At 50.5% G+C, this 23,648-nt stretch overlaps 2 protein-coding genes across 3 annotated transcripts; one reads left to right on the plus strand and one right to left on the minus strand.

Moving 5' to 3' along the window:
• Positions 1–339: 339 nt before the first annotated feature.
• CIB3 (calcium and integrin binding family member 3) lies at positions 340–9,941 on the plus strand. Its single transcript, XM_070462488.1, has 6 exons — positions 340–390; positions 616–650; positions 2,594–2,705; positions 3,829–3,976; positions 5,020–5,215; positions 9,809–9,941. Exons 1-6 carry the CDS (start codon positions 340–342, stop codon positions 9,828–9,830), a joined length of 564 nt encoding a protein of 187 aa, XP_070318589.1. The 3' UTR covers positions 9,831–9,941.
• A 2,191-nt stretch (positions 9,942–12,132) lies between these two features.
• HSH2D (hematopoietic SH2 domain containing) lies at positions 12,133–20,882 on the minus strand. 2 transcript variants are annotated; one of them, XM_020906368.2, is made up of 6 exons: positions 20,609–20,882; positions 18,312–18,459; positions 16,135–16,224; positions 14,340–14,505; positions 13,609–13,743; positions 12,133–12,783 (listed from the first exon to the last, which is right to left on the minus strand). In XM_020906368.2, the coding sequence occupies exons 1-6, from the start codon at positions 20,685–20,687 to the stop codon at positions 12,271–12,273; spliced, it is 1,131 nt and encodes a 376-aa protein (XP_020762027.2). In that variant the 5' UTR covers positions 20,688–20,882; the 3' UTR covers positions 12,133–12,270. The 2 variants fall into 2 exon arrangements, with proteins under 2 accessions (XP_020762027.2, XP_070318574.1); XM_070462473.1 differs by lacking the exon at positions 20,609–20,882 and having other exon boundaries at positions 16,173–16,224; positions 18,312–18,445.
• Positions 20,883–23,648: the final 2,766 nt, after the last annotated feature.

Consider the following 23,648-nt stretch of genomic DNA (forward strand, 5'->3'; position numbering starts at 1 on the left):
CTCTCCACCACCCTGCCCATCTCTCAAAGATGCCCCACACCCCCAGTCTCACTGGTGATGGCAAGTGTGGTCTCCCCACTGAGGGCTGCCCTGTGACCTCCCCGAGCCCTTCTCCTTGCCCTGATGTCTGTGGACATACACTCAGGCCGTTGCCCAGAGAGCTTGGCTGTAACTTGAGTCTCACCCAGCCTGGGGGTGATGAGGAGGGTGGGCAGGTGACAGCCAGGGCAGGGAGATTTGCCCAGACGCTGGTGAGCAGCAGCCTGGCAACCAGTGTGGCCCCAAGTAGATTGGGGGGCTTTGGGAGCCTGTTCCGGAGTCCAGGCAGAGGTCTCCACTATGGGTAACAAGCAAGCAGTCTTCACTCATGAGCAGCTGGAAGCTTATCAGGTAGGGGTGATGGACCAAGCCATCGGTGGGCTTGGCAGCCTTGTTGTTTTCTTGGCTGAAGAAATGGAGACAGAATCTCTTCATACTGTGGGGAGGGGGCGCAGTCAGCAAGTGGTCCTGGGGTGCCTCTGTGTGTGGATTCAGGCAGCAATGGGTAGTGTGAGAGGAAGGAGGCACCCCCCGCATCAGGCAGGGTCTGGTTTAAGCCAATATCTCTCTCCACAGGACTGCACCTTCTTCACGAGAAAGGAAATCATGAGGTCAGTCTGAGGAGGAAGGGAAGAAGAGCTGGGTACTTTCTATATGCTTTGCAATTTGACTGCACTCAATGCTTAACGGGGGAATTGCGTGCTCAGGTGGTGGATGGACGCAGAGATGGGAAGGTTGTTGAGAAGTCCCATCTGGTCTTATTGTCACACCTCTAGGCTGAGAGCTTTGGCTTTCTCCCAGAGGTGGCAGGAAGCCATAGAGAGTGTGTGAGCAGGGGTGATGCGGATCAGCATGTTAAAAACTCCCCCCTGAGGCCCAGTGAGAACAGGCTGTGATGCCAGGGGCAGAGTCTAGAGCCAGCTCTGGGCGGTGGGGTTGGCATCAAGGTTAGAGGGTGGAGAGGTGGTCCCAGGCTGCTGCAGGTTCCTGGTGTGAGTGAGATGGGCATGGAGGGGTATCCTACAGCATCACTTAGCCCATGGAGCCATTATCCAGAGGCCAGACCCATGGACTTTGACCTGTGAAACCCAAGCTGGCTGGAGTTTGACTGCAGAGTGATCAGGGCCAAGGTCCCAATTGTGTGGGTGCAGGACATCCATTATTGATGGGCATAACTTCCACCAGTAAGCCCCATTGTCTGGGCGAGGACAGTTCACAGGGTCACCCTGACCATCATAATTGGATTACTGATGGGGAAACTGAGGCTCACACAGGGGAGGCTGACCTCAGACCCCTGGGTAGATGGGTAGAGCCCCAAAGAGTTTGAAGCTAACATTTTGTGTGTCTCAAGCTTCTTGCTTCTCACACAGACCTACTGAGCAGAAAGGGGGAAAAGGGGAAGAGGGACTTACTCAAGGCCATACAGAAACCCAAACCCAGGCTATTCTCTGAAGGCACCCAGCAGTGAAGTTCCCGATACCCCCTCTTCCAATTCCTAGCCATCATATGACCCAGAGGCTTCTATCCCCTTCTGAGACGTCCCTAACAACTTCAGGATCTCTGGCTCATCAAGGATGATCTGTACAAGGTGACTGCTCAGCATGTTCCAGGGACGGTATGGTATCACCAGGCAAGGGCATTGCAGTAGACACCTGACACCACCATCTAGGCAGTATTTTGGTATTTTTGCAAAATGCGTTTCATTTACCCTTTTGAAAAACCTGAATATTAGACTTTGTCTCTGGCCCCTTGAGGGAACTGCAACCCCCATTATGGAGGGAGAGAAGAAAAGTGTGAGGATGAGGGTTTTAGAGCAGGGTCTTGCCGACAGTGTGATGACGTCCAGCAAATCATAGATTCGCTCAGAGTCTCTGAACGCTCAGTGTGAGATGACCTTGCCTTAAGCACGCTCTTTTTTGTCAAGCCCATCTGCTGGTGAGCTCTTATTTGTGCTTCAAAGCCCAGCACCTAGCGTCCATGCCCCCTCCTCCAGGAAGTCCTTTCTTCTCCTTGGCTTACTTTCCCCACTCTAGTTTCCCCTAGCTTTGGGGTCTTCTCTTTTTTTACATTTTAAAAACAATGAATTAGTTCATTTTCTGGCTGCTCTGGGTCTTGGTTGCTGTGGGGGTTTCTCCAGTTCTGGTGAGCAGGGGCTACTATCTAGCTGTGATATGTGGGCTTCTCATTGCAGTGGCTCCTCTTGGGAGCGTAGCCTTCAGTGGTTGTGGTGTTTGAGCTCAGTAGTTGCCTCATGGCGTGTGGGATCTTCCCAGACCAGGGACCGAACCTGTGTCCCCTGCACTGGCAGGTGGCTTCGTAATCACTGGACCTCCAGGGAAGTCCCTGGGGTCCTGTCTTTACCTTGGCCTTGTCCCTTGGGAGACAAAGGTGTCTGTATCTGCCTCTGTGTGTGAGGGCTGGGCCCAGGGTTGATGGCTCTTGGAGGCTCGGCATCCTTCCGTGGAGAGTGAGCATCTGTGGGAGTGAGCGAGCAGAGAGAAGCCCACCCTCCCTCACCCCCCAGACCTTCTCATTGTTTCCTTCCCCACACCAGGCTCTTCTATCGCTACCAGGACCTGGCCCCTCAGCTTGTCCCTCTCGACTATACCAGCTGCCCTGATGTGAAGGTGCCCTATGAGCTCATTGGCAGCATGCCTGAGCTGAAGGTATGCCCGGGGCCCTGGGGCAGGCATGGGAAAAAATAGAAGGGGTGTCCCTTGCTGTATTCCTATGAGGTGACTATTGCAATTATTTTGATTTTACAGGTGAAGAAACTGAATTTCAGAGAGGTTGAGATACTTGTTTATGGTCACACAGCTAGGACATGAGAGAGACACAATTCAAACTCTGGGCTGTGGGAAAGATGAGATGAGATAATGCAGATAAAGGGCTTAGCACAGGGCCTGTGACTCAGGAACATTGTGCTGAGTACGTGCTAAGTCTCTTCAGTCATGTCCAACTCTTTGCAACCCTATGGACTGTAAGCCCTCCAGGCTTCTCTGTACATGGGGATTTTCCAGGCAGGAATACTAGAAGTGGGTTGCTGTGTCCTCCTCCAGGGGATCTTCCCACCCCAGGGATCGAACCTGTGTCTCTTATGTCTCCAGCATTGGCAGGCAAGTTCTTTGCCACTAGTGCCACCTGGGAAGTCCACTCAGGAACATTAGTTCTTCTTTTTCATAGTAGAAGCCATTAAAGGCAGGTTCTTCTCAGCAGGATGTTTGACACTAGTTTGTAACTCTGGAGGGGACTTGTGGGATAAGTGACAGAGAATAGAGGTCATTTTATCACAAGGACAGAAACCTCATTCAAGAGGGACAGAAAGCGTCATACTTCAGAATCTCCCTCCATAATTCAGCTTCTCCGAGGAAGAGGCTTCAGCCTGTTCTCTTGAGGTAGTGAAGGGAAACACCAGCTGCCCCAGATTTCCTCCCATCAGCTCTGCAACAAGCAGAAATGAGGTTCCTCCACCCCAACTGTTCAGAAACTCTCCCAAGGCAGTTTCTGATTGGCCATCTGGAGTCACATGATCATCCATTGCCAGGTGAATGGAGGTCCCTGATTGGCCTCACTGAAGTCATGTGACTGCCTCTGAAGCCAGAATGGGGGTTAACTGGCACCCAGGCCATAGGGGAGGAGACTGCAGTTGCCTGGAATCTTCTCCAGGGATCATAGGAGGAAGGGAGTCTTGGTGAAGGGTACTCAGAGGATCCCAGGAAGGTGGGGGCTGACAGTGAAATGACACGGAGCCCCAGAGAACCGGGTAAGGGATGGATTTCCTGTCTCTAGGACAACCCCTTCCGTCAGAGGATCGCCCAGGTCTTCTCCGAGGATGGGGATGGCCACATGACCTTGGACAACTTCCTGGACATGTTTTCTGTGATGAGTGAAATGGCTCCCCGTGACCTCAAAGCCTACTACGCTTTTAAAATTTATGGTGTGTGCACAGACCCCAGGGTGGGGAAGTGGGAACAAACCCAGGTCTCGGGTCAGGGACTGCACGGCCATCACATGTGTCTCACCAAGGGCTCTGAGGCCCTGCCTGGCCCTGTCCTTCACCCCACCTCGGTACCTCCCCCTCCACCCTATCCCTTTGCTAATTCCATCCAGCTACACTGGCCTGGCTGTTTCCCCAACAGGTCAAACCCTTTCTGCCTCTGGGCCTTTGCCTCTGCTGTGCCTTTTGTCTAGAATACCTTTCCCCTAGTTCCTCCTTACCTTGATATCTTGGTCTAAAGTAGTCCCTGCCTCCTAGTCACTCTCCATGCCACATTCTATTTCTCGCCTAGCATGGAGCCAGTGCTGCTTAACTTCTTGTTCATTCATCTCTTCATTTCTTATTGATTTTCTCTCTGAAGAGACCCCAGGACAGTGACAGTGTTTGGTTTGCCATTTGTTTCTGTGACTGGCACGTAGTAGGTATTCAGTGAATACTTATTGAATGAATGAATGAAAACTTATCACAGTGCCTGGCACAAAGTAGGCACTTATATAAATACTTATTGAAAGAGGGAATGAATGAAAAACAATTATCACTCGCCTGACACATAGTAGTGTTAGTCTCTCAGTTGTGTCCAACTCTTTGCAACCCCATGGACTGCAGCTTGCCAGACTCCTCTGTCCATGGGATGCTCCATGCAAGAATACTGGAGTGGGAAGCCATTCTTTCCAGGAGATCTTCCCCATCCAGGGATCGAACCTGAGTCTCCTGCATTGCAGGCAGATTCTTTACCATCTAGGCCCCCAGAGATTGACACATAGTAAGTGCTCAGTAAATACTTGAGTGAATGAATGACCTCCCAGCGGTTACCTACCCAATTCCAAAGCAAGATCTGGCTATTAGCCCAGGGTCTTGGGTTCCCTCCCATGCCTCAGTTTCTTCCTCTGTCACATGGGGACAAGATGTGTTCACTGCTGGCCCAGCCTGCCTGGTCCCTGTTGTCCCGTCACCCCCATGACCCCACCTGTCCTGCTGTGCAGACTTTAACAATGATGACTACATCTGTGCGTGGGACCTGGAGCAGACGGTGACTAAGTTGACTCGGGGGGAGCTGAGCGCTGAGGAGGTGAGCCTGATATGTGAGAAGGTGCTGGATGAAGCCGATGGGGACCACGATGGGCGACTGTCCCTGGAAGACTTCCAGAACATGATCCTTCGGGCACCAGACTTCCTCAGGTGATATTCCTCGCCACCTTGCACAACCCATTCCCATGTACGAGAGGCGTGCTCACGGATTAGATTCACAGACTCTGTGAAATTTCCTCCATTTTTTCATTTGTGACCTTGGGGAACTTTCCCGACCTCCCTGGCCTCAGTCTGTGTCTTTTGAATGGGGCTAACTAGAGACCCTGGGGACACCTCTTGTGGGTGGACACAGCTCTTTGGGTGAGTAGAATATGGTTGGGACTTCAACCCTCACTTGCCTGAACATTTTGCAGTGAACAGACTGAACAGCTGTACTTGGCAACCATAGGGAGAATCAGCGCTCTAGGGAGGATTTTTGTTCAGTCGCTCAATCGTGTCTGACTCTTTTACAACCATGGACTGTAGCCTGCCAGTCCAAAGGATTTTCCTGGCAAGAATGCTGGAATGGGTTGCCATTCCCTTCTCCAGGGGATCCAGCATAGGTTAAATGAGTTAATACAGGGGGTGGGTGGCCCACCATCTTTTTTTTTTTTTTACCATCTGTTTTTATATCTCCCATGAGCTTGGAATGGTTTTTACATTTTTAAATGGTTGGGGGAAAAATAATCATACTCCACAACACATGAAAGTGATATAAAACTCAGATTTCCATGTCCATTGCTGGTTTTATTGGGATACAGCCATGCCTATTTGTGTTCAGTGTCCACAGCTTCTTTTGAGCTTTAAGGCGACATTGAGTCATTGTGCAAAGTTGTAAATATCAATCATTTGGCCCTTGGCAGAAGAAAGTTAACTGACCTTGAGCTAGTACATGGAAAGAATTTAGAGCAGTTCTTTGCACACAGTAGGTGCTCAATAACTGTGCACTATTGTTAGTGTTGTGGCTTTCATGCCCAGAGGACCTCCTTCCTCTACCCCGGATAAGCAAGGCTGGTCTCCTGACCACTGAGACGCGAAAAATGACACCATGAAGAGTCCCTTGGCACTAACTGAGTACCTAATGTGCGTACTGCTCTGTATATTTGCCTCTTTTTAGCCCTCATTACTGTCTGAGCCACCAAGCTTCCCTAGTGCCTTAGACGTTAAAGAATCAGCCTGCAATGCAGGAGACCTGGGTTTGATCCTTGGGTGGGGAAGATGCCCTGGAGAAAGATTCTTGCCTGGAGAATCCCATGGCCAGGGGAGCCTGGGCAGCTACAACCCATGGGGTCGCAAAGAGTCGGACATGACTGAGTGACAGTTTCCATTCTTTCAGCCCTCCTTACAGTTCAGTTAAGGAGGGATAGCTGTTACCCCAATTTTGTTGTTCAGTCTCTCAGTTGTGTCTGACTCTCTGCGACCCCATGGACTGCAGCACACCAGGCTTCCCTGTAATTCACCATCTCCTGGAGCTTGCCCAAACTCGTATTCATCGAGACCGTGATGCCATCCAACCATCTCATCCTCTGTTGTCCCCTTCTCCTCCTGCCTTCAGTCTTTCCCAGCATCAGGGTCTTTGTCAATGAATCAGCTCTTCGCATCAGGTGGCCAAAGTACTGGTGCTTCAGCTTCAGCATCAGTCCTTCCAATGAATATTCAGGACTGATCTCTTTTAGGATGGACTCCTTTGATCTCCATGGTATCCAAGGGATTCTTCAAGAGTCTTCTCCAACACCACAGTTCAAAAGCATCAATTCTTCAGGGCTCAGCCTTCTTTATGGTCCAGCTGTCCCATCCTAGACTACTAGAAAAACCACAGCTTTGACTATACGGACCTTTGTCAGCAAAGTAATGTCTCTGCTTTTTAATATGCTATCTAGGTTGAAAAGGATATCTTTTTTTTGGTGTTAGTTCTAGAAGATCTTGCATGTCTTCATAGAAATGTTCAACTTTAGCTTCTTCAGCATTAGTGGTTGGGGCATAGGCTTGGATTACTGTGCTATTGAATGGTTTGCCTTGGAAACAAACAGATCATTCTGTCATTTTTGAGACTGCACCCAAGTACTACATTCTGGACTCTTTTGTTGACCATGAGGACTACTTCATTTTTTTCTAAGGGATTACTGACCACAGTGATAGATATAATGGTCATCTGAATTAAATTCTCCCATTCCCGTCCATTTTAGTTCACTGATTTCTAAAATGTCAGTGTTCACTCTTGCCATCTCCTGTTTGACCACTTCCAATTTATTTTGATTAATGGCCTTCCCTGGTGTCTCAGAGATGGTAGGGAATCCACCTGCAATGCGGGAGACCTGGGTTTGATCCCTGAGTTGGGAAGATCTCCTGGAGGAGGGATGACAACCCACTCCAGTATTGCCTGGAGAATCCCCATGGACAGAGAAGCCTGGTGGGCTACAGTCCACATGGTCACAAAGAATCGGCCACGACTGAGCGACTAAGCACAGCACAGCCCACATGGATCTAACATTCCCTGTTCCTTTCCGATATTGTTCGTTACAGCATCGGACTTTGCGTTCACCTCCAGACTGGGCATTGTTGCCGCTTTGGCTCAGCTTCTTCATTCCTTCTGAAGCTATTTCTCCACTCTTCTCCAGAAGCATAACGGGCACCTACCAACCTGGGGAGTTCATCTTTCAGTGTCATATCTTTTTGCCTTTTCATACTGTTCGTGGGGTTCTCAAGGCAAGAATGCTGAAGTGGTTTGCCATTCCCTTGTTCAATGCACCACATTTTGTCAGAACTCTCCACCATGACCCATCTATCTTGGGTGGCCCTACACGGCATGGCTCGTAATTTCACTGAGTTGGACAAGGCTGTGATCCATGTGATCAGTTTGGTTAGTTTTCTGTAATTGTGGTTTTCATTCTGACTGCCCTCTGATGGATGAGGATGAGGTTTGTGTAAACTTCCTGGTGGGAGGGACTGGCTGTGGGGAAAACTAGGTCTTGCTCTGGTGGGCGGGGCCACACTCAGTTCAGTTCAGTCGCTCAGTCGTGTCTGCCTCTTTGTGACCCCATGAATCCCAGCGTGTCAGGCCTCTCTGTCCATCACAAACTCCCGGAGTTTACTCAAACTCATGCCCATCGAGTCGGTGATGCCATCCAGCCGTCTCATCCTCTGTTGTCCCCTTCTCCTCCTGCCCCCAATCCCTCCCAGCATCAGGGTCTTTTCCAATGAGTCAGTTCTTCACATCATGTGGCCAAAGTATTGGAGTTTCAGCTTCAGCATCAGTCCTTCCAATGAACACCCAGAACCTATCTCCTTCAGGATGGACTGGTTGGATCTCTTTGCAGTCCAAGGGACTCTCAAGAGTCTTCTCCAACACCACAGTTCAAAAGCATCAATTCTTCAGTGCTCAGCTTTCTTTACAGTCCAACTCTCACATCCATACATGACCACTGGAAAAACCATAGCTTTGACTAGACGGACCTTTGTTGGCAAAGTAATGTCTCTGCTTTTTAATATGCTATCTAGGTTGGTCATAACTTTCCTTCCAAGGAGTAAGCGTCTTTTAATTTCATGGCTGCAATCACCATCTGCAGTGATTTTGGAGCCCAAAAAAATAAAGTCTGACACTGTTTCCACTGTCTCCCCATCTATTTCCCATGAGGTAATGGGGCCAGATGCCATGATCTTAGTTTTCTGAATGTTAAGCTGTAGGCCAGCTTTTTCACTCTCCTCTTTCAGTTTCATCAAGAGGCTTTTTAGTTCCTCTTCATTTTCTGCTATAAGGGTGGTGTCATCTGCATATCTGAGGTTATTGATATTTCTCTCAGCAATCTTGATTCCAGCTTGTGCTTCCTCCAGCCCAGCATTTCTCATGATGTACTCTGCATATAAATTAAATAAGCAGGGTGACAATATACAGCCTTGACGTACTCCTTTTCCTGTTTGGAACCAGTCTGTTGTTCATGTCCAGTTCTAACTGTTGCTTCCTGACCTGCATACAGGTTTCTCAAGAGGCAGGTCAGGTGGTCTGGTATTCCCATCTCTTTCAGAATTTTTCACAGTTTATTGTGATCCACACAGTCGAAGGCTTTGGCATAGTGAATAAAGCAGAAATAGATTTTTTCTGGAACTCTCTAGCTTTTTCTGTGGTCCAGCGGATATTGGCAATTTGATCTCTGGTTCCTCTGCCTTTTCTAAAACCAGCTTGAACATCTGGAAGTTCTCGGTTCATGTATTGCTGAAGTCTGGCTTGGAGAATTTTGAGCATTACTTTACTAGCATGTGAGATAGGGCCACATTCAGTAAGTCTTTAATCCAATTTTCTGCTGATGGGTGGGGCTGTGTTCCCTCCCTGTAGTTTGGCCTGAGGTCAAACTATGGTAGGGGCAATGACTGCTGCATCACCTGGTAGGTGAGAAGTCCTTTTGGAGGAGGTTGCCATTATCCTCATTTTACAGGGAAGTAAACTGAGGCCCAGAGTCTGGGGCAGAGACAGGATGTAATCTCTGATTCAAAAGGATGTGCTCTCAACCCCTGTAGGGGCCAGGAAGACCATGGCCTAGGGTTTATTGAAGGGGTCCATCTCCCCCCACCCACCCTCTTTGGCTTCTTGCCTGCCTTGGGGACTCCTGGTGGGAGTGTTGGGGAAGAGGATGAAGGGAGGCTGCTCTCTGCCTCCTGACAGACTGACAGACTGACAGTCTGACAGACTCCTTTCCTCTTTGCACCCAGCACCTTCCACATCCGCATCTGAGGGTACCACGGAGGAGGAGCCGGGCCAGAGGACATCGGGACGAACCTATCATCCTGCTGTGAAGTCTGGTTTCCCTGGGATCTGGGAATAAACACACATCACTGAGTCACAGCTGCCTGGAAAATGTGTTTCCCCCATAAACCTGGTAGATCAGAGGGAGACAGCCTGGGATCGCACCTCTGTCCTCACTGTGTGATTCTGGTGTGGCTGCACCCTCTGTGGGCCACGACTTTCCCATTTGTACAAGTAAAGGCTGACTCTGGACATCTCTCCACTGTGAGGGCTGGAGTGACTTGCCCAGTGGGCAGAGGAGATGAGGCCCCTGCTGTCCCACCCCAGGGCATCCCCAGGGGTGAAACATGACTACTCAAGTCCCCCTTTCCCCACTCAATCCCTTAATTTCTCAAGGAGACTAAAGCTTCATCTCCTCATTGATTCATCAGAACTGCCAGAGGAGGCCTCTGGGCAGGAATGTCACTCACTGAGGCTGGCACAGTGCTTTATAGTCATGAAGCACCTGCCATTCTGCCACTGTGTTGACCCCCTGTGACATCCCAGCAGGGCTGGCAGAGAAGCACTCCCACTTCATTCAGAGACAGTGGAGTGACTTGCCCAGGGCCACACCTGAAGTCATTTGCAGGGGCAGACTTGAGCCCAGGCCCACCTCACTGCAGATCCCAAACCTCACATCTTGCAGATTTGGGAAGCCACACACTATTCCATTTGGGCTCTCCTGGTAGCTCAGCTGGTATAAAGAATCCGCCTGCAATGCAGGAGACCCTGGTTTGATTCCTGAGTTGGGAAGATTCCCTGGAGAAGGGATAGGCTACCCACTGCAGTATTCTTGGGCTTCCCTGGGGGCTCAGACAATAAAGAATTTGCCTGCCATGTGGGAGGCTTAGGTTCAATCCCTGGGGTGGGATGATCCCCTGGGGGAGGGCATAGCAACCCACTAGCATTCTCACCTGGAGAATCCCCATGGACAGAGGAGACTGGTGGGCTACAGTCCATGGGGTCACAAAGAGTTGGACACGACTGAGCGACTAAGCACAGCACAGCACTCTACTCCACCTAGAGTCATCCTGGGGGCCCATTCCATGGCCCTGATCCATCCAAGGAGTAATCATTCTTGTGACTGAAACCAGACTCCAGGGACCTTCCCAGACACCTCCAGAGTGCATCATTTCCAGGGTGCCCCCTCCCACCATAATCCCCATTTATTAAGCACCAACTTAAAGCCCTAGGTTTTATTCACATTCTGCTGGTTCATCCCGAGAAAGGGGACTGCTCTTCTTATTTTCTGGATGAGGAAACAGGCCCAGAGAGCAACTCACCAAAGGTCACACAGCCCCACAACCCAAGATTTCCTCCTGAGCCCACTCTCAACCACAGCCCTGGGCTGCCTCTCCCTTCTTAAAGCAAAGGGCCTCCTATGCTTCTCCTATAGCCGCCACTGATGTCAGGAATGCTACTGTGCTGAGCTTTCCTTGAGTCTCATCTCCTCCAAAAACCCAGGGGGAAGGCATGAACAGCTGTGCCCAGGTGCAGGGGATGCGGAGAAAGAGTTCAAACTGCCCCGGCTTCAAGTCCTGGTGCTGACACCCCAGCCATGTGTGTGACTTTGGCCATACCTCTTCTCCTCTCTGAACCTGTCTCTTCTTTATTTTCTAAATTTAATTTAATTTTTTTTTTGGTTGCACCTCGAGGCTTGTGGAATCTTAATTCCCTGACCAGGGATCAAACCTGGGCCCTTGGCAGTGAGAGAGCAGAACCCTAACCACAGAACTGCCAGGGAATTCCCCTGCCTCTTCTTTAAAATATGCAGAATGAGCCTACCTGGTGGACCTACACAGAAGGTGAAAAAAACGTGAAAGTGTTAGTCCCTTTCAGGCTCTTCTGTCCATGGGATTCTCCAGGCAAGAATACTGGAGTGGGCTGCCATTCCCTTCTCCAAGGGATCTTCCTGATCCAGAGAATGAACCTAGGTCTCCTGCATTGCAGGAAGATTCTTTACCATTTGAGACACCAGTAAAGTCCCTGGGTCTGCTGAGAGGCATCAAAGAAATAATGAATGTGGAGGGTCTAGTGTGAGGCCTGGCACACAGTAGGTGTCCTAACCCCATTGCTATAACTGATTGTTATTATTACTATTATCTTTTGGCCCTGCCACATGGCAGGTTGGATCTTAGTGCCCCAACCAGAGATTGAACTTGTGTCCCCTGCAGTGGAAGTATGGAGTCTTAACCACTGGACCACCAGGGAAACCCTTATTATTATTATTAAAATGACCAGGTTACCCCACTGGCAATCATAGGACCAGACCCAAGCAATGTTTTAATTACATCTCTCAGGTCCCTGAGGGATAGTGGGTTGTGGCAGAAAGCAAGATGCCTAGGCATGAACAGCCCCCAGCAGTGAGGGTCCCAGAGCCAGGGTGAAACTAGCAGTACCCAGGGGCGAAGGGTGGCGGGGGGCGGTACTCCTCGGGGAGAGAGTCCTGTGGCTCTCTCAAGTCCACTGGGTCTGGCTTGGACGCCTGTAAGGACAGGACCCTTACTACTGTCTGGTGCCAGTCCCTGACCTTCGAGGTTGCCTCGCTCCAGCTGACGGACCTTGAGGTTTTCCTGGAGGGGCCCTGTCTGTCTCTGGGAGCTCCAGGCTGTTGGGGGCTCGCGGGGGACGTGGCCACAAAGCGGTCCTTGCCGACGTGATTTTCCCAGGCTGTGTCACCTGTCCCGGTTTCCGAGCCGTTGGTCACTGACGATGAGCTCAAAGCCACCAGGTGGGATTTCAGCTGCTGCTGGACCTTCTTGCCTGTCTTGGGGAGCATCTTGAGGTTCCTCCAGAGTTTCTGATGAGCCTCCCGAAGAGGACCCTCCATGGATGCACCTGCCAGCCTTGCTGACAGCTTCCTTTCCTTTGACTGATGGAGCAGGCCTGGCTTTGCAGAGGCCTGAAACGGAGAACAGGTGAGACCTGGGGCCACCCCACCCACCAGAGCGCTGAATCTCCCCCAGAAATGGGGACCCAGGTCCCACCCAGACACCCTGGGATGGAGAAAGATCCCAAGAGAACCTCCCAAACCTGATCCCATGCCCCATCCTCCCTGTCTCAGTAAAGGGCTTCACTATCTCCCCCAGCGTGCAGCAGACTTTTTCCATAATGGTTCAGAGAGCCAGTGTGTTCAGCTTTGCAAGTCCAATAGTCTGTGCCTCATTACTCAGCTCTGCTGTTGTTGTGTAAGCAGCCAGAGATTATGGTCAGTGAGCTAGCCTGTCCGTGTTCCCATAATACTTCACGGACACAGAAATGTGGGTTTCACCTGATTTTCACAGGTCATGAAATACTATTTGTCTTTTGATTTCTTTCAAATATTCAAAAACACAAGGGCTGTGCTTAGCTCATGGGCCACGCAGAAGGAGGAGAAGGAAATGACTACCCACTCCAGTGTTCTTGCCTGGAGAATCCCATGGACTGAGGAACCTGGAGGGCTATAGTCCATAAGGTCACAAAGAGTCAGACATGACTGAAGTGACTGAGCATGCACGCAGGCATGGGGATTCAAACCATGACAATTACCTTCTTCCCCACTTACCCTCCGCCTCCAAGTCATTGGCAAGCTCCACCCTCAGACACAACTTAGGGACTTGAACAACAACAGGATCTAATCTTCATTCTAGAGACTCTCCTCTGGCAGCTGTGGGTCACCTCTGCCCCTGCATCCTGCCACCCCACCTCCCACTTTCCAGATTGGAGATGCCACCTTTCTGTCACATACCTCCTTGAGCGGGGCCATGGGATAAGAGGAGGGAATTTGATGTTCGTTGAAGCCAAGGGCAGAGCTGGTGGCTTCTTCAGCCAATGCGTTGGAGTAAAGGAAGAGATCTTCATAATCCACATTTTCTGGATCCTTCTGCAGGGCAGAGGGGACCTACAGCTCAGTCCCAAGGAAGGGGACAGGGATGGGGCTGGGGTCCTGTCCCACCCACAAAACTTCCCACAGCAACTACTGAGGGCTAGGCTCTGCCCTCTGGGCCTTATAAGGCCTATGCCAAACTCACAGCCAGTTTCTGAGGGCCTAGGCCACACTTATCAATCCTTATAAGGAATTATGTCCCTCCCACAGCAGTTTCTGAGGGCCTAGGCCACGCCCATCAGTCCTTATAAGGAGACACACCGCCTCCCACAATGACTTCTGGGGGCCTAGGCCACACCCATCAATCCTTATAAGGAGATATGTCCCTCCCACAGCAGCTTCTCAGGGCTAGGCCCCACCCACTGAGGCTTATAAGGAAATATGCTATTCTGCTAGGTCAGCCAAGGTTATACCTGGTACATGAATCCCTGTAAAAAAAAAAACCAGCCTGGGGACCCAGGGAACAAGGACCAGGAGTGGCGGGGCCCCAGGGGAACGGGGACTGCAAGAATGATGGGATCTCCAGAGGCAGAGGGGGCATGCAGGACCAAAAGGGTTTGGAGGGCTTGGCCCTTGGGCGTCCCAATCCTCACCTGTGGGCAGGATTGCATCAGCAAGTCCCCATGTGGCCGCAGTGGCTGCTGCTGATAGAAGGTGACCAAAGCATCTAGAGAATCATGGGCCCTCTCTTCCCCAGGGATCATGAAGCTCCCATCATCCAACAGTTTCACCATGAAGTGGTGGCAGCAGTTCTGAGCTCTGTGGAGACACAGTTGGGGCTAGGCTATCCCATTCTCCATCATATGGTTCCCAACCCAACCCCTCCTCCCCACTCCACCCCCAGCTCTTGAGCTGGCAGCATCATGACTACAGCCTGCTGCCTAGATTCCCTTGTAAGCTCCTCCACTCATTAGCCACGTGACACCTGGCAGGTGACTGTACTGTGCCTCAGTTTCCCCCTTTATAACAGGAGGCTACTCAGGCCTTCTTGTGAAGATGGAAAAATCCACTGCAGGTAAAAGCTTAGCTCCATGCCTGGCAAGGGTAATTGATCAACAGAAATGACAATGAAAATTGGTACAGGTACTCAATAAATGTTTCATTATTAATGAATGAATGCATTTATTGATTGGCCACTGTGTGCTTACTGGGCTTCCCAGGTGGTGCTAGTGGTAAATAACCCGCCTGCCAATGCAGGAGACATAAGAGATGTGGGTTCAATCCCTGGGTCAGGAAGATCTCCTAGAGGAGGGCATGGAAACCCGCTCCAGTTTTCTTGTCTGATAAATTCCATGGACAGAGGAGCCTGCCAGGCTACGGTCCATAGGGTTGCAAAGAGTAGGACACAATTAAAGTGACTTGGCATGAATGCAAGCATGTGCTTGTTATGTCTCGTTTAGTCCTCACATCAAGACTCTGAATTAACTTTAGCATTTTTATGTTAGAGGTGAGGACTTTGAAGGAGGCACAGAAAGTGTGAGTGACTTGTCCAAGATCATACAACATGTTAAGTGGCAGCCTTGGGCTGCCTAAGTAACTGAAGGCGTAAGCTTTTCCCTCTGTGGTTAACTCTGTAATAGGACCATTTAAAAAATTCCTTTGGAAAAAAAAAATTCCTTTGGCCTGGAATCCTTTCGAAAAGTAGTTTGTGCTACTAACTCCTCTAACTGAGATGCTGGATCAGGCATTGAAAACTTAGGGAGCTGAGCTGCCCTGGTTTTCTGTAACATGACCCCAAGGAAGTCGAGGAGTTGCCATTTATTTATATATTTTTAAGTTACCTTATTTAATTATTTTGTTTTTGGCTGTGCTGGGTCTTCTATACTGTGCAGGCACTTATCTAGTTTCGGAGAGCGGGGGCTACTCTCTACTTTTGGTTCCCGCGCTTCTCATTGCAGTGGCTTCTTTCATTGCACAGCACGGGCTCTAGAGCTTGGGCTTCAGTAGTTATGGTGCTCAGGAGTTGAGGCTCCTGGGCTCTAGAGCATAGCTGTGGGGCATGGGCTTAGCTGCTCCATGGCATGTGGGATCTTCCCGGACCAGGGATTGAACCTGTGTCTCTTGCATCTCTTGCATTGGCAGGCGGGTTCTTTACCACTGAGCCACCAGGGAAGTCCAGGTAGTTGTCATTTAAATGGTTGGGGAGAGGGAGTCAGAGGAAAGGCAATAGCTACTCTCGGGTCTCACGCAATCCCTGTTATCACTGTCTCTGTTACCATCAAGCCCAAGTCTGCTGGTTACAGCCATACCTGCAGCCACCCACTCTTCAGTTAGATTCTACCAGACCCTCACAATGGTTGCTCCCTGAGAAGCTGTGGTATGAAGCACCCATGCCCCTCCAAGTAGGCCCCAGAGTCCCCCTGCCCCTGCCCCTAACCCAGGCCTTACTTGTAAGACAGTGTGTAGCCCACGTGACTGTGACTGACCCTGATGAGGAAGGATCCCAGGGGCTGTGACTCCAGCAAGTTCTCAGCATCCCTGGAGGGCAAATACAGGAAAAAGATGGATAAACATACTGGCCAGACATCTGGTACACTAGTCATCCAGTAGTGGCACCCCCTGAGCCACAGTGATCTGTGCTTTTTCTTTCCTTTTTTTAAAAATTTTATTTATTTATTTTAACTGGAGGGTAATTGTGGTGGTTTAGTTGCTCAGTTGGGTCTGACTCTTTGTGACCCCATGGACTGTAGCCCACCAGACTTGTCTGTCCATTGGATTCTCTGTCCACTGGGGTATAATTGCTTCATAATATCGTGATGTTTTTGCCATACATCAACATGAATTGGCCATAGAGATACATGTGTCCCCATCCTGAATGCTGCTCCTACCTCCCTCCCCACCCCATCCCTCTAGGTTGTCACAGAGCACCGGCTTTGGCTATCCTGCTTCATGCATCAAACTTGCAGTGGTCATCTATTTTACATATGGCTTTCCATTTTCTAAGTGAACAAACAGCTAAAATCACTTCTTTTCTTGGTTGTTTCAGACCTTGGGATATTCAGAGACAAGGATGTTCTCCCAGAGGTGCTAGGAAGTTTCTGATGACCTTGACCATCTCTCACAGCCCAGGCTTGCCTTCCCAACAACTGGAAGGCAAATCGAAGACAGCTTCGGGTAGATCAAGGTGTCACAGGTAATAAAGCAGGAGCTATTCTCAAATGTTTTGGATTAAAATTTTTTTTTAATATTTTTGTTTATTTATTTGGCTGTGTTGGTTTCAGTTGCAGCACATGGGATCTTCCATCTTTATTGTGACCTGTGAACCCTTTAGTTGAGGCTTGTGGAATCTAGTTCCCTGACCAGAGATTGAACCTGGGCCTCCTGCATTGGGAGCACAGAGTCTTAGCTGTGGGACCACCAGGGAAGTCCCCAGATGCATTTGATTTTAAATCCAGCTTTGTTTTTCATTAGCTGTGTGACCCCTGGGGAGGGTCAGTTCCTTTCTGACCTTCAGCTTCCTTAAGGGGAAAGTAAACCCTAACTCCCAGGGCCCGTGGGAAGACAGATGAGAAACACATGGTGTGAGTATGGGACCTGCCAGCTGGTAGGAACACACAAGATGCTCACTATTATTATTACTATTATCCTGGGTTCACACCTAGTGAGAGGTAGCCTTCTAGGAGACAAAAGGGGGATTTTGGACCTGAGCTATCTAATACAGTGGAGAAGGAAATGGAAACCCACTCTAGTATTCTTGCCTGGAGAATTCCACAGACAGAGGAGCCTGGTGGGCTACAGTCCATGGGGTCACAAAGCAACTAACATCTACTACAGAGGCCACTGGCCACGTGTGGCCGCTGAGCACTTGAAATATGGCTGGTAGGAATTGAGATATACTAAAAGCATATAATATGTGCCAGATTTTAAGGACTTTGGGCTAATTACATGTTGAATATACTGGTTTAAATAAAAAAATATGATTAAAGTTACTTCCACCTCTTTCTTTTCACCTCTTTTAATAAAGCTACTAAAATGACATAACATTACAGCGTATGGCTTACATTATACTTCTGCTGTGTACTCCAGAACTTAGAAACCATGCCTAATTCCTCCTTTCTGTGACTTTCATAAGGTTTCCTCAACTTCCTGCATTTAGAATGCGGCAATAAATGTTCTTTTTGCTGTTTGTTTAGAGCTAGTCCCTGGGGGTGACTAGGTGGATTTGTTTGTGTCCTAGGAGCTCAGTCGAATGTAGAAAGTGCATTCTGGCTAAACCCTGATGGACCGAGAGCAGCTGTTTGGGGGGCACCGTGTTAAGAAAGATTCTGAAGCTGCATTTCACCTTCACTGACTCAGTGAGGTTGCGTCCCCGCCTGAGCGAGGTGAGGGGAAGGGGCCTGTCAGTTCCTGGCGGGACTGCTCTGGCGGCCACGTATATAGAGAGAGCTGAGGCCCAGTGAGTTGCCCAATGTTGCATAGTGAGTCCATGGAGGAGGCAGAATTTAACCCTCTTAACTCACTTAGTGCAGCTGAGCCCAGGATCTTAAAGTAAAAACCTGCCTAGGGTGGGGGTAGGCCAGGAAAGAGGGTGAAGGGCAGGGTGGAAGGTGTGGCCGTGTCCTTACTCTCTCGAGATGGCACCATGGAACCATTCAGGGACCCCTTCATGGGTCAGCTGGTCCACCTGCGTCTGCACGAACCAGTCCAGTCGTGGAGGCAGTGGTGGGGGCAGCCTTCTGGCCTCAGTCATGGCTTCCAGGGGTGAGGGGGGACCTGGCGATGGGAAGGAGGAAAGAGAGTCAAGTGTGGTCCATTCATGAGGTTCACGGTGCCTCCTCCTTTGAGAAGTCCTCCAGGTTGGACAGAGCAACAGGATTGAAATCAACTTGTGTTTCTTGAGCACCTACTATGTGTTGGCACTTAAAGCACATTCATTCACTGACTCACCCCCCAAAAACCTCCTCCCAAGGGTTTTTCCTTTTCCTTTTGTTCTTATTACGTGTACCATCACTACAAGGATTAGCAAGCCCCTTTTATCCATATATGTATTTAAGTGTAGGGCTTCCCTGGTGGCTCAGTTGGTAAAGAGTCCACCTGCAGTGCAGGAGACCCGGGTTCAATCCCTGGATAGGGAAGATCGCCTGGAGAAGGAAATGGCAACCCACTCCAGTATTCTTGCCTGGAAAAATCCCATGGACAGAGGAGCCTGGTGGGCTACAGTCCATGGGGTTGCAAAGACTTGGACACGACTGAGCGACTAAACAACCACCATTTAAGTTTAAGAACTGAGTTTGTGTCGCTCAGTCGTGTCTGACTCTTTGTGACTCCATGGACAGCAGCTCCTCTGTCTATGGAATTGAATGGAATTGGATGGAATTCAGCAATTGGATGGAATTCAGTATTCCAGGCAAGAATACTGCAGCAAGTAGCCCATCCATCCTCCAGGGGATCTTCCTGACCCAGGGATCAAAGCCAGGTCTCCTGCATTGCAGGCATATTCTTTACCATCCAAGCCACCAGACGAGTCTGAATTTATGTAGAGGTTAAATTAAGTAACTATCACTTTCCCAGGAGGGATGTGGAGATGGCAAAATCAAAAATGAATGAATGAAATTGCAGGTGCACAGTGGGTGTCATAAAATGTTGCCATAGTTTCATTAAACACTACAGAGATGTGGCCCCAAACAGCTGCTTCTGCCACTATTGTCACCAAGGGTGGTGGCTAGAGATGGCACATCTATCACTTGACAAGTGCATGATTAATTCACACACTTTCTCAACAGTTTTACGCTCAGGTACCAATGGACTTCATGAGCCAGTGACCCAGAGCTGGAAAACAGAGAAAGAAAACAGCAGTAATTTGCAAAATGGTATTAAGTCAGTGAAAAACCAGCCAAAGGATTGTCCACACGTGACCCTTTACTCTTACCCTTAATTCTGTGCCCATGCTGGAGCTCAACCCTCCCCCCTCACCCCTCCCCACTGGTCTGAATTTTCAATCTCAGAAGGTCTTTGTTACCAAGCTGTTTCTACAAGGAGGGTGTGTTTATCAACCCAGTCAATATTGACTTTCTCTTGCCAGAAAACATGCCAAGCACACCCTCTGGGGAAGAACCCAAAGAAACTCTGCAGTGAGTGAAATTAAAGAAATCTATTAAGAAATGTTTAATAAGGCAGGGTGATAAACCAACTGAGCCCAATCAGAGTCAGACAACCTGGGTTCAGCCCGCAGCTCTCCTACTTGGCTGCTGGGTGATCCTGAGCATGCCACTTAACCCCTCTGTGCCTGAATTGCCATCTGCCATTTGGGGCTGATGATGGTAATTGCCTGAGAAGGTACAGTTAGCACAGAGGTCAGCACTATATGCATATAATGAATATTCATGAACCCAGTAGTGACCTAGAATGAGGAAATATTTACAGGCATGTTCTTTTTGCTACCTGGGAGAACTCTTGCTTATCCTTCAAGACCCAGCAAGAATACCCCTCCTCCAGTCAGCTTTCTTGCCTCTTCTCCAGGACAAAGCCCTGGCATCCATCTGTCTTCCATCTTTCCCACCATTCCTGCCTCTGGCTTAGCCTTGCCTCATGGAACATGTGTCTGGTTCTGTCTATCCCATATTAGGGGCTCTTGGGGATCGGGTCCGGAGCTAAGTTCTTTTGGATTTTTCTGGGTCCCCAGCATCACCTGGCACTGATGGAGTGGCACAGGGGAGGGTGCAGGGTGATGAATGAAGTCATACTAAGTTTGAAGCTCCTGACCACCGCCTTGGAGCCTCCCCCACCTTCTCATCGCCTACATCCTTGCTCTGCTCCACACTGACCAAGCTCCCTCTCTCCTCTCCATGTCTCTGCCCCGGCTGTGCTCTTGTCAGGGATGCTCTTTTCCAAATTCCAGCTCTATTTTCCAATAGTCACCTACCAGTGCCCCCGGAAGGTTCTTCCTGCTTCTCTGGACCCCGCCAGCCCTGGCTCTCCTCCTGGTCCAGCCTGGTTCCCATGTGCTATCTTCTTAAGGGTGCAGATGAGGCTGAGGCTCTTGGGGCCCCAGTCTCACTCAGCATGGGGTGGGCACAGAAATAGGCATGTACCTGGGAGACCCCTGCAGGGTCCGAGGCCCTCACTCTGGCTGTGCCTCGGCAACTACAGGAGCCTTGAGTTTCGCTTTAGGGTCTGCACGTCAGCAGGGCGGGGCACTCTGCCCCAAGTGGTTCCTGTTTCCTTAAGTAGGTGAGCCCTGGGCGGGGACTAGGACACCAACTGGCCCCCACCCCCACCCTCAGCCCCAGTCTGCTTTTTATGTATTGTTTTGGCTCGGTTTTCTTTGCTGCATGTGGGTTTTCTCTAATTGTGATGAGCTGGGGCTGCTGTTCATTTCGGCTTCTCTTGTTGCAGAGCATGGGCTCCAGGGTGCGCCGGCTTCCATAGCTCAGTGGTTGTAGCTCTCAGGCCTGGCGGGTTCTCAGCATGTGGGATCTTCCCAGACCAGGGATCGAACCCGGGTCCCCTGCACTGGCAGGCAGATTCCTAGCCACTGTGCCACCAGGGAAGCCCAGACCTCGACAGGTCTATACTGTACACCTACTGTGTGCTGAGCTCCGAAGAAGTGATGCTTTTGAACTGTGGTGTTGGAGAAGACTCTTGATAGTCCCTTGGACTGCAAGGAGATCCAACCAGTCCATCCTAAAGGAGATCGGTCCTGGGTGTTCATTGGAAGGACTGATGCTGAAGCTGAAACTCCAATACTTTGGCCACCTCATGCGAAGAGTTGACTCATTGGAAAAGACCCTGATGCTGGGAGGGATTGGGGGCAGGAGGAGAAGGGGACGACAGAGGATGAGATGGCTGGATGGCATCACCGACTTGATGGGCGTGAGTTTGAGTAAACTCCGGGAGTTGGTGATGGACAGGGAGGCCTGGCGTGCAGCGATTCATGGGGTCGCAAAGAGTCGGACAGGACTGAGCGACTGAACTGAACTGTGTGCTAGATCCTCAGGGGACACAGGGGTGACCCCAAGACAGGCATAGGCCCTGCCCTCCCAGCATTGATAACCTGGCAAGCAACGAAGAGGGGTGAGAAATGATTCATGTCATCATTTTTAAATGGACAGCCTATTAGGAAGCGGGAACTGGTGTTGCAAGAACCTCCAGAGGAGGCCCAACTGATCTGCGGGAGGGGCAGGTTGGAGTCAACTTGACTGGGGGGTTGTGTGGGAAGAATGCTCTGGGCCCGGGCAGGGATGAGAACAGCACAAGCAAAGGGCCTGAGGTAGCAGGACTGAGCCTGAACAGGCAAAGGCCTCACTGTGTAAGCAGGGCTACGTTACAATTTCCTCTGTAAGCAAACAAACAAACAAAGCACCCACTTAACATTCTACTTTATGACTGCATTGACACCAAGACCAATGCAGCCCAGGCCGGATTCATTTTATATATTCATTATTATTGTACCCATTTTTTCCTTCTGATTAAAAAAAAACTAAGACATTTTGAGGGGCATCCTACATACACTGTGGGGGTAGGGACCCGGCCTAACGGATCAGCTAGCCCCACATGTGTGCTGGCTACCTCACCCCCCCGGCAAAACCACTTCCTCCGGGCTTCTCAGACAGAAAAGGCCCAGATCCCTGCGGCTGAGCTGGGGCCTCTCTGCGGACCTATCGCCCTGGTACAGCTGGTTGAGGCAGCTGCCTCCCCCCGACCCCGCTCCCCAATTGAAGGCTCACGTTGGATTGACCCAGCCCCCAGCTGGCCCCTCGCACCAGGGGTTGGACGGGGGTTGGGGGTGCTGGTCCTGGAGTCAATCATGCTCAAACAAGAGACGCATGGAGCTGGGTTTCTCACTCGCTCACTCACGGTGTGGCTTTGCGCGAGTCACTCAGACACCCCCCCACCCCGCCCCAGTTCCTTCGTCTGTGAAGTGGGCAGCCCTCCTGAGCCACGTGATGATTAAGGGGAGACAACCCTGCAGCAAGCAGCACGACGTTCAATTAAGAGGAACACGGGGACTCTTCACTGCGATTTAAGCGGATGCCTTTGCTCCTGGCTGAGGGAGAGGCAAGCTTGGCCTCCAGACCTCAGAAGCTGGGCTGCCTTGGGCAACTCACTTCACCTCTCTGATCCTCTATGCCTTTCCCGGCCCGATGGATGGGCTCCCAGCCTTGAAGAGAGGAGCAATGCTGCTGTGGAGGGGATCAGAATCGACCAACAGACCTTTATCACAGAAAGTCTGACCATCGGGGACCTCATTTACATGGAGCTCAGTCTCTAGAAACATGAGGTTTTTCAGTCATCTCCAGGCCACCTCCCTGAGGCCCCACCACAAAGGGCCCCGTCCTGATGACTCTGACTGCGTGGGGGACCTGTTTCACAGACCAAGTCCTCCCCTGAGGCTGTCACAACAGAATCACCCCCACCGCTTGGTGACCAGTCTTTGAACCTGTGAATAGACACATGGCCCTCAGAGGAACATTCCAGAAGGGGACCAGCAGGGAGACAGTAGGGCTGGGGGGCTCCAAGACTCCTGTCCACCCCCTTACGTCAGCCCCTTAATCTAGGATCTGGGATCCTCGCTGGAGGCCTCAGCTGGTGTGACATTCAGTGGATCCCGTGTGGGGTGGCTCTCGAGTCGTAGTGGCCGCAAGCGAGTCTCAGCCCTGGGACACATTGGGCTGCGGTTGTCAGGGCTGGGGAAGCCCTGTCAACTCTGAGCTTCCTGTGCCTTCATGGTCCTTACGTTCGTGCCCCAATGCCTCCATTCTATCAATTCATTCATCTGTTCATTCCACAGACACTGGTGAGCCCCACCTGTGGGCACCACGCTAGATGCTGGTGAAGAAGACAAAAGAGATTCTGTTCTTGCCCTGCTGGGGCTCATTATGGTCCGTGAGGGGACTGATGCCACACAAGTCCACATGCAGGAGAGGCTGGCAGAGGAGAAGCCAGCAGGGGAAGTGTGCTGG

The sequence above is a fragment of the Odocoileus virginianus genome, chromosome 3 (genome assembly GCF_023699985.2).
Source record: "Odocoileus virginianus isolate 20LAN1187 ecotype Illinois chromosome 3, Ovbor_1.2, whole genome shotgun sequence".
NCBI lineage: Eukaryota > Metazoa > Chordata > Mammalia > Artiodactyla > Cervidae > Odocoileus > Odocoileus virginianus.

Coding starts and splice junctions, on each gene's coding strand:
- CIB3 (XM_070462488.1), top strand. CDS start 340: ATGGGTAACAAGCAAGCAGTCTTCACTCATGAGCAGCTGGAAGCTTAT. Junction 651..2,593: donor ACGAGAAAGGAAATCATGAG/GTCAGTCTGAGG, acceptor TCCCCACACCAG/GCTCTTCTATCGCTACCAGG. Junction 5,216..9,808: donor CGGGCACCAGACTTCCTCAG/GTGATATTCCTC, acceptor CTTTGCACCCAG/CACCTTCCACATCCGCATCT.
- HSH2D (XM_020906368.2), bottom strand. CDS start 20,687: ATGGGAACCAGGCTGGACCAGGAGGAGAGCCAGGGCTGGCGGGGTCCA. Junction 14,506..16,134: donor GGCTACACACTGTCTTACAA/GTAAGGCCTGGG, acceptor GTGTCTCCACAG/AGCTCAGAACTGCTGCCACC. Junction 13,744..14,339: donor TGATGCAATCCTGCCCACAG/GTGAGGATTGGG, acceptor TCTGCCCTGCAG/AAGGATCCAGAAAATGTGGA.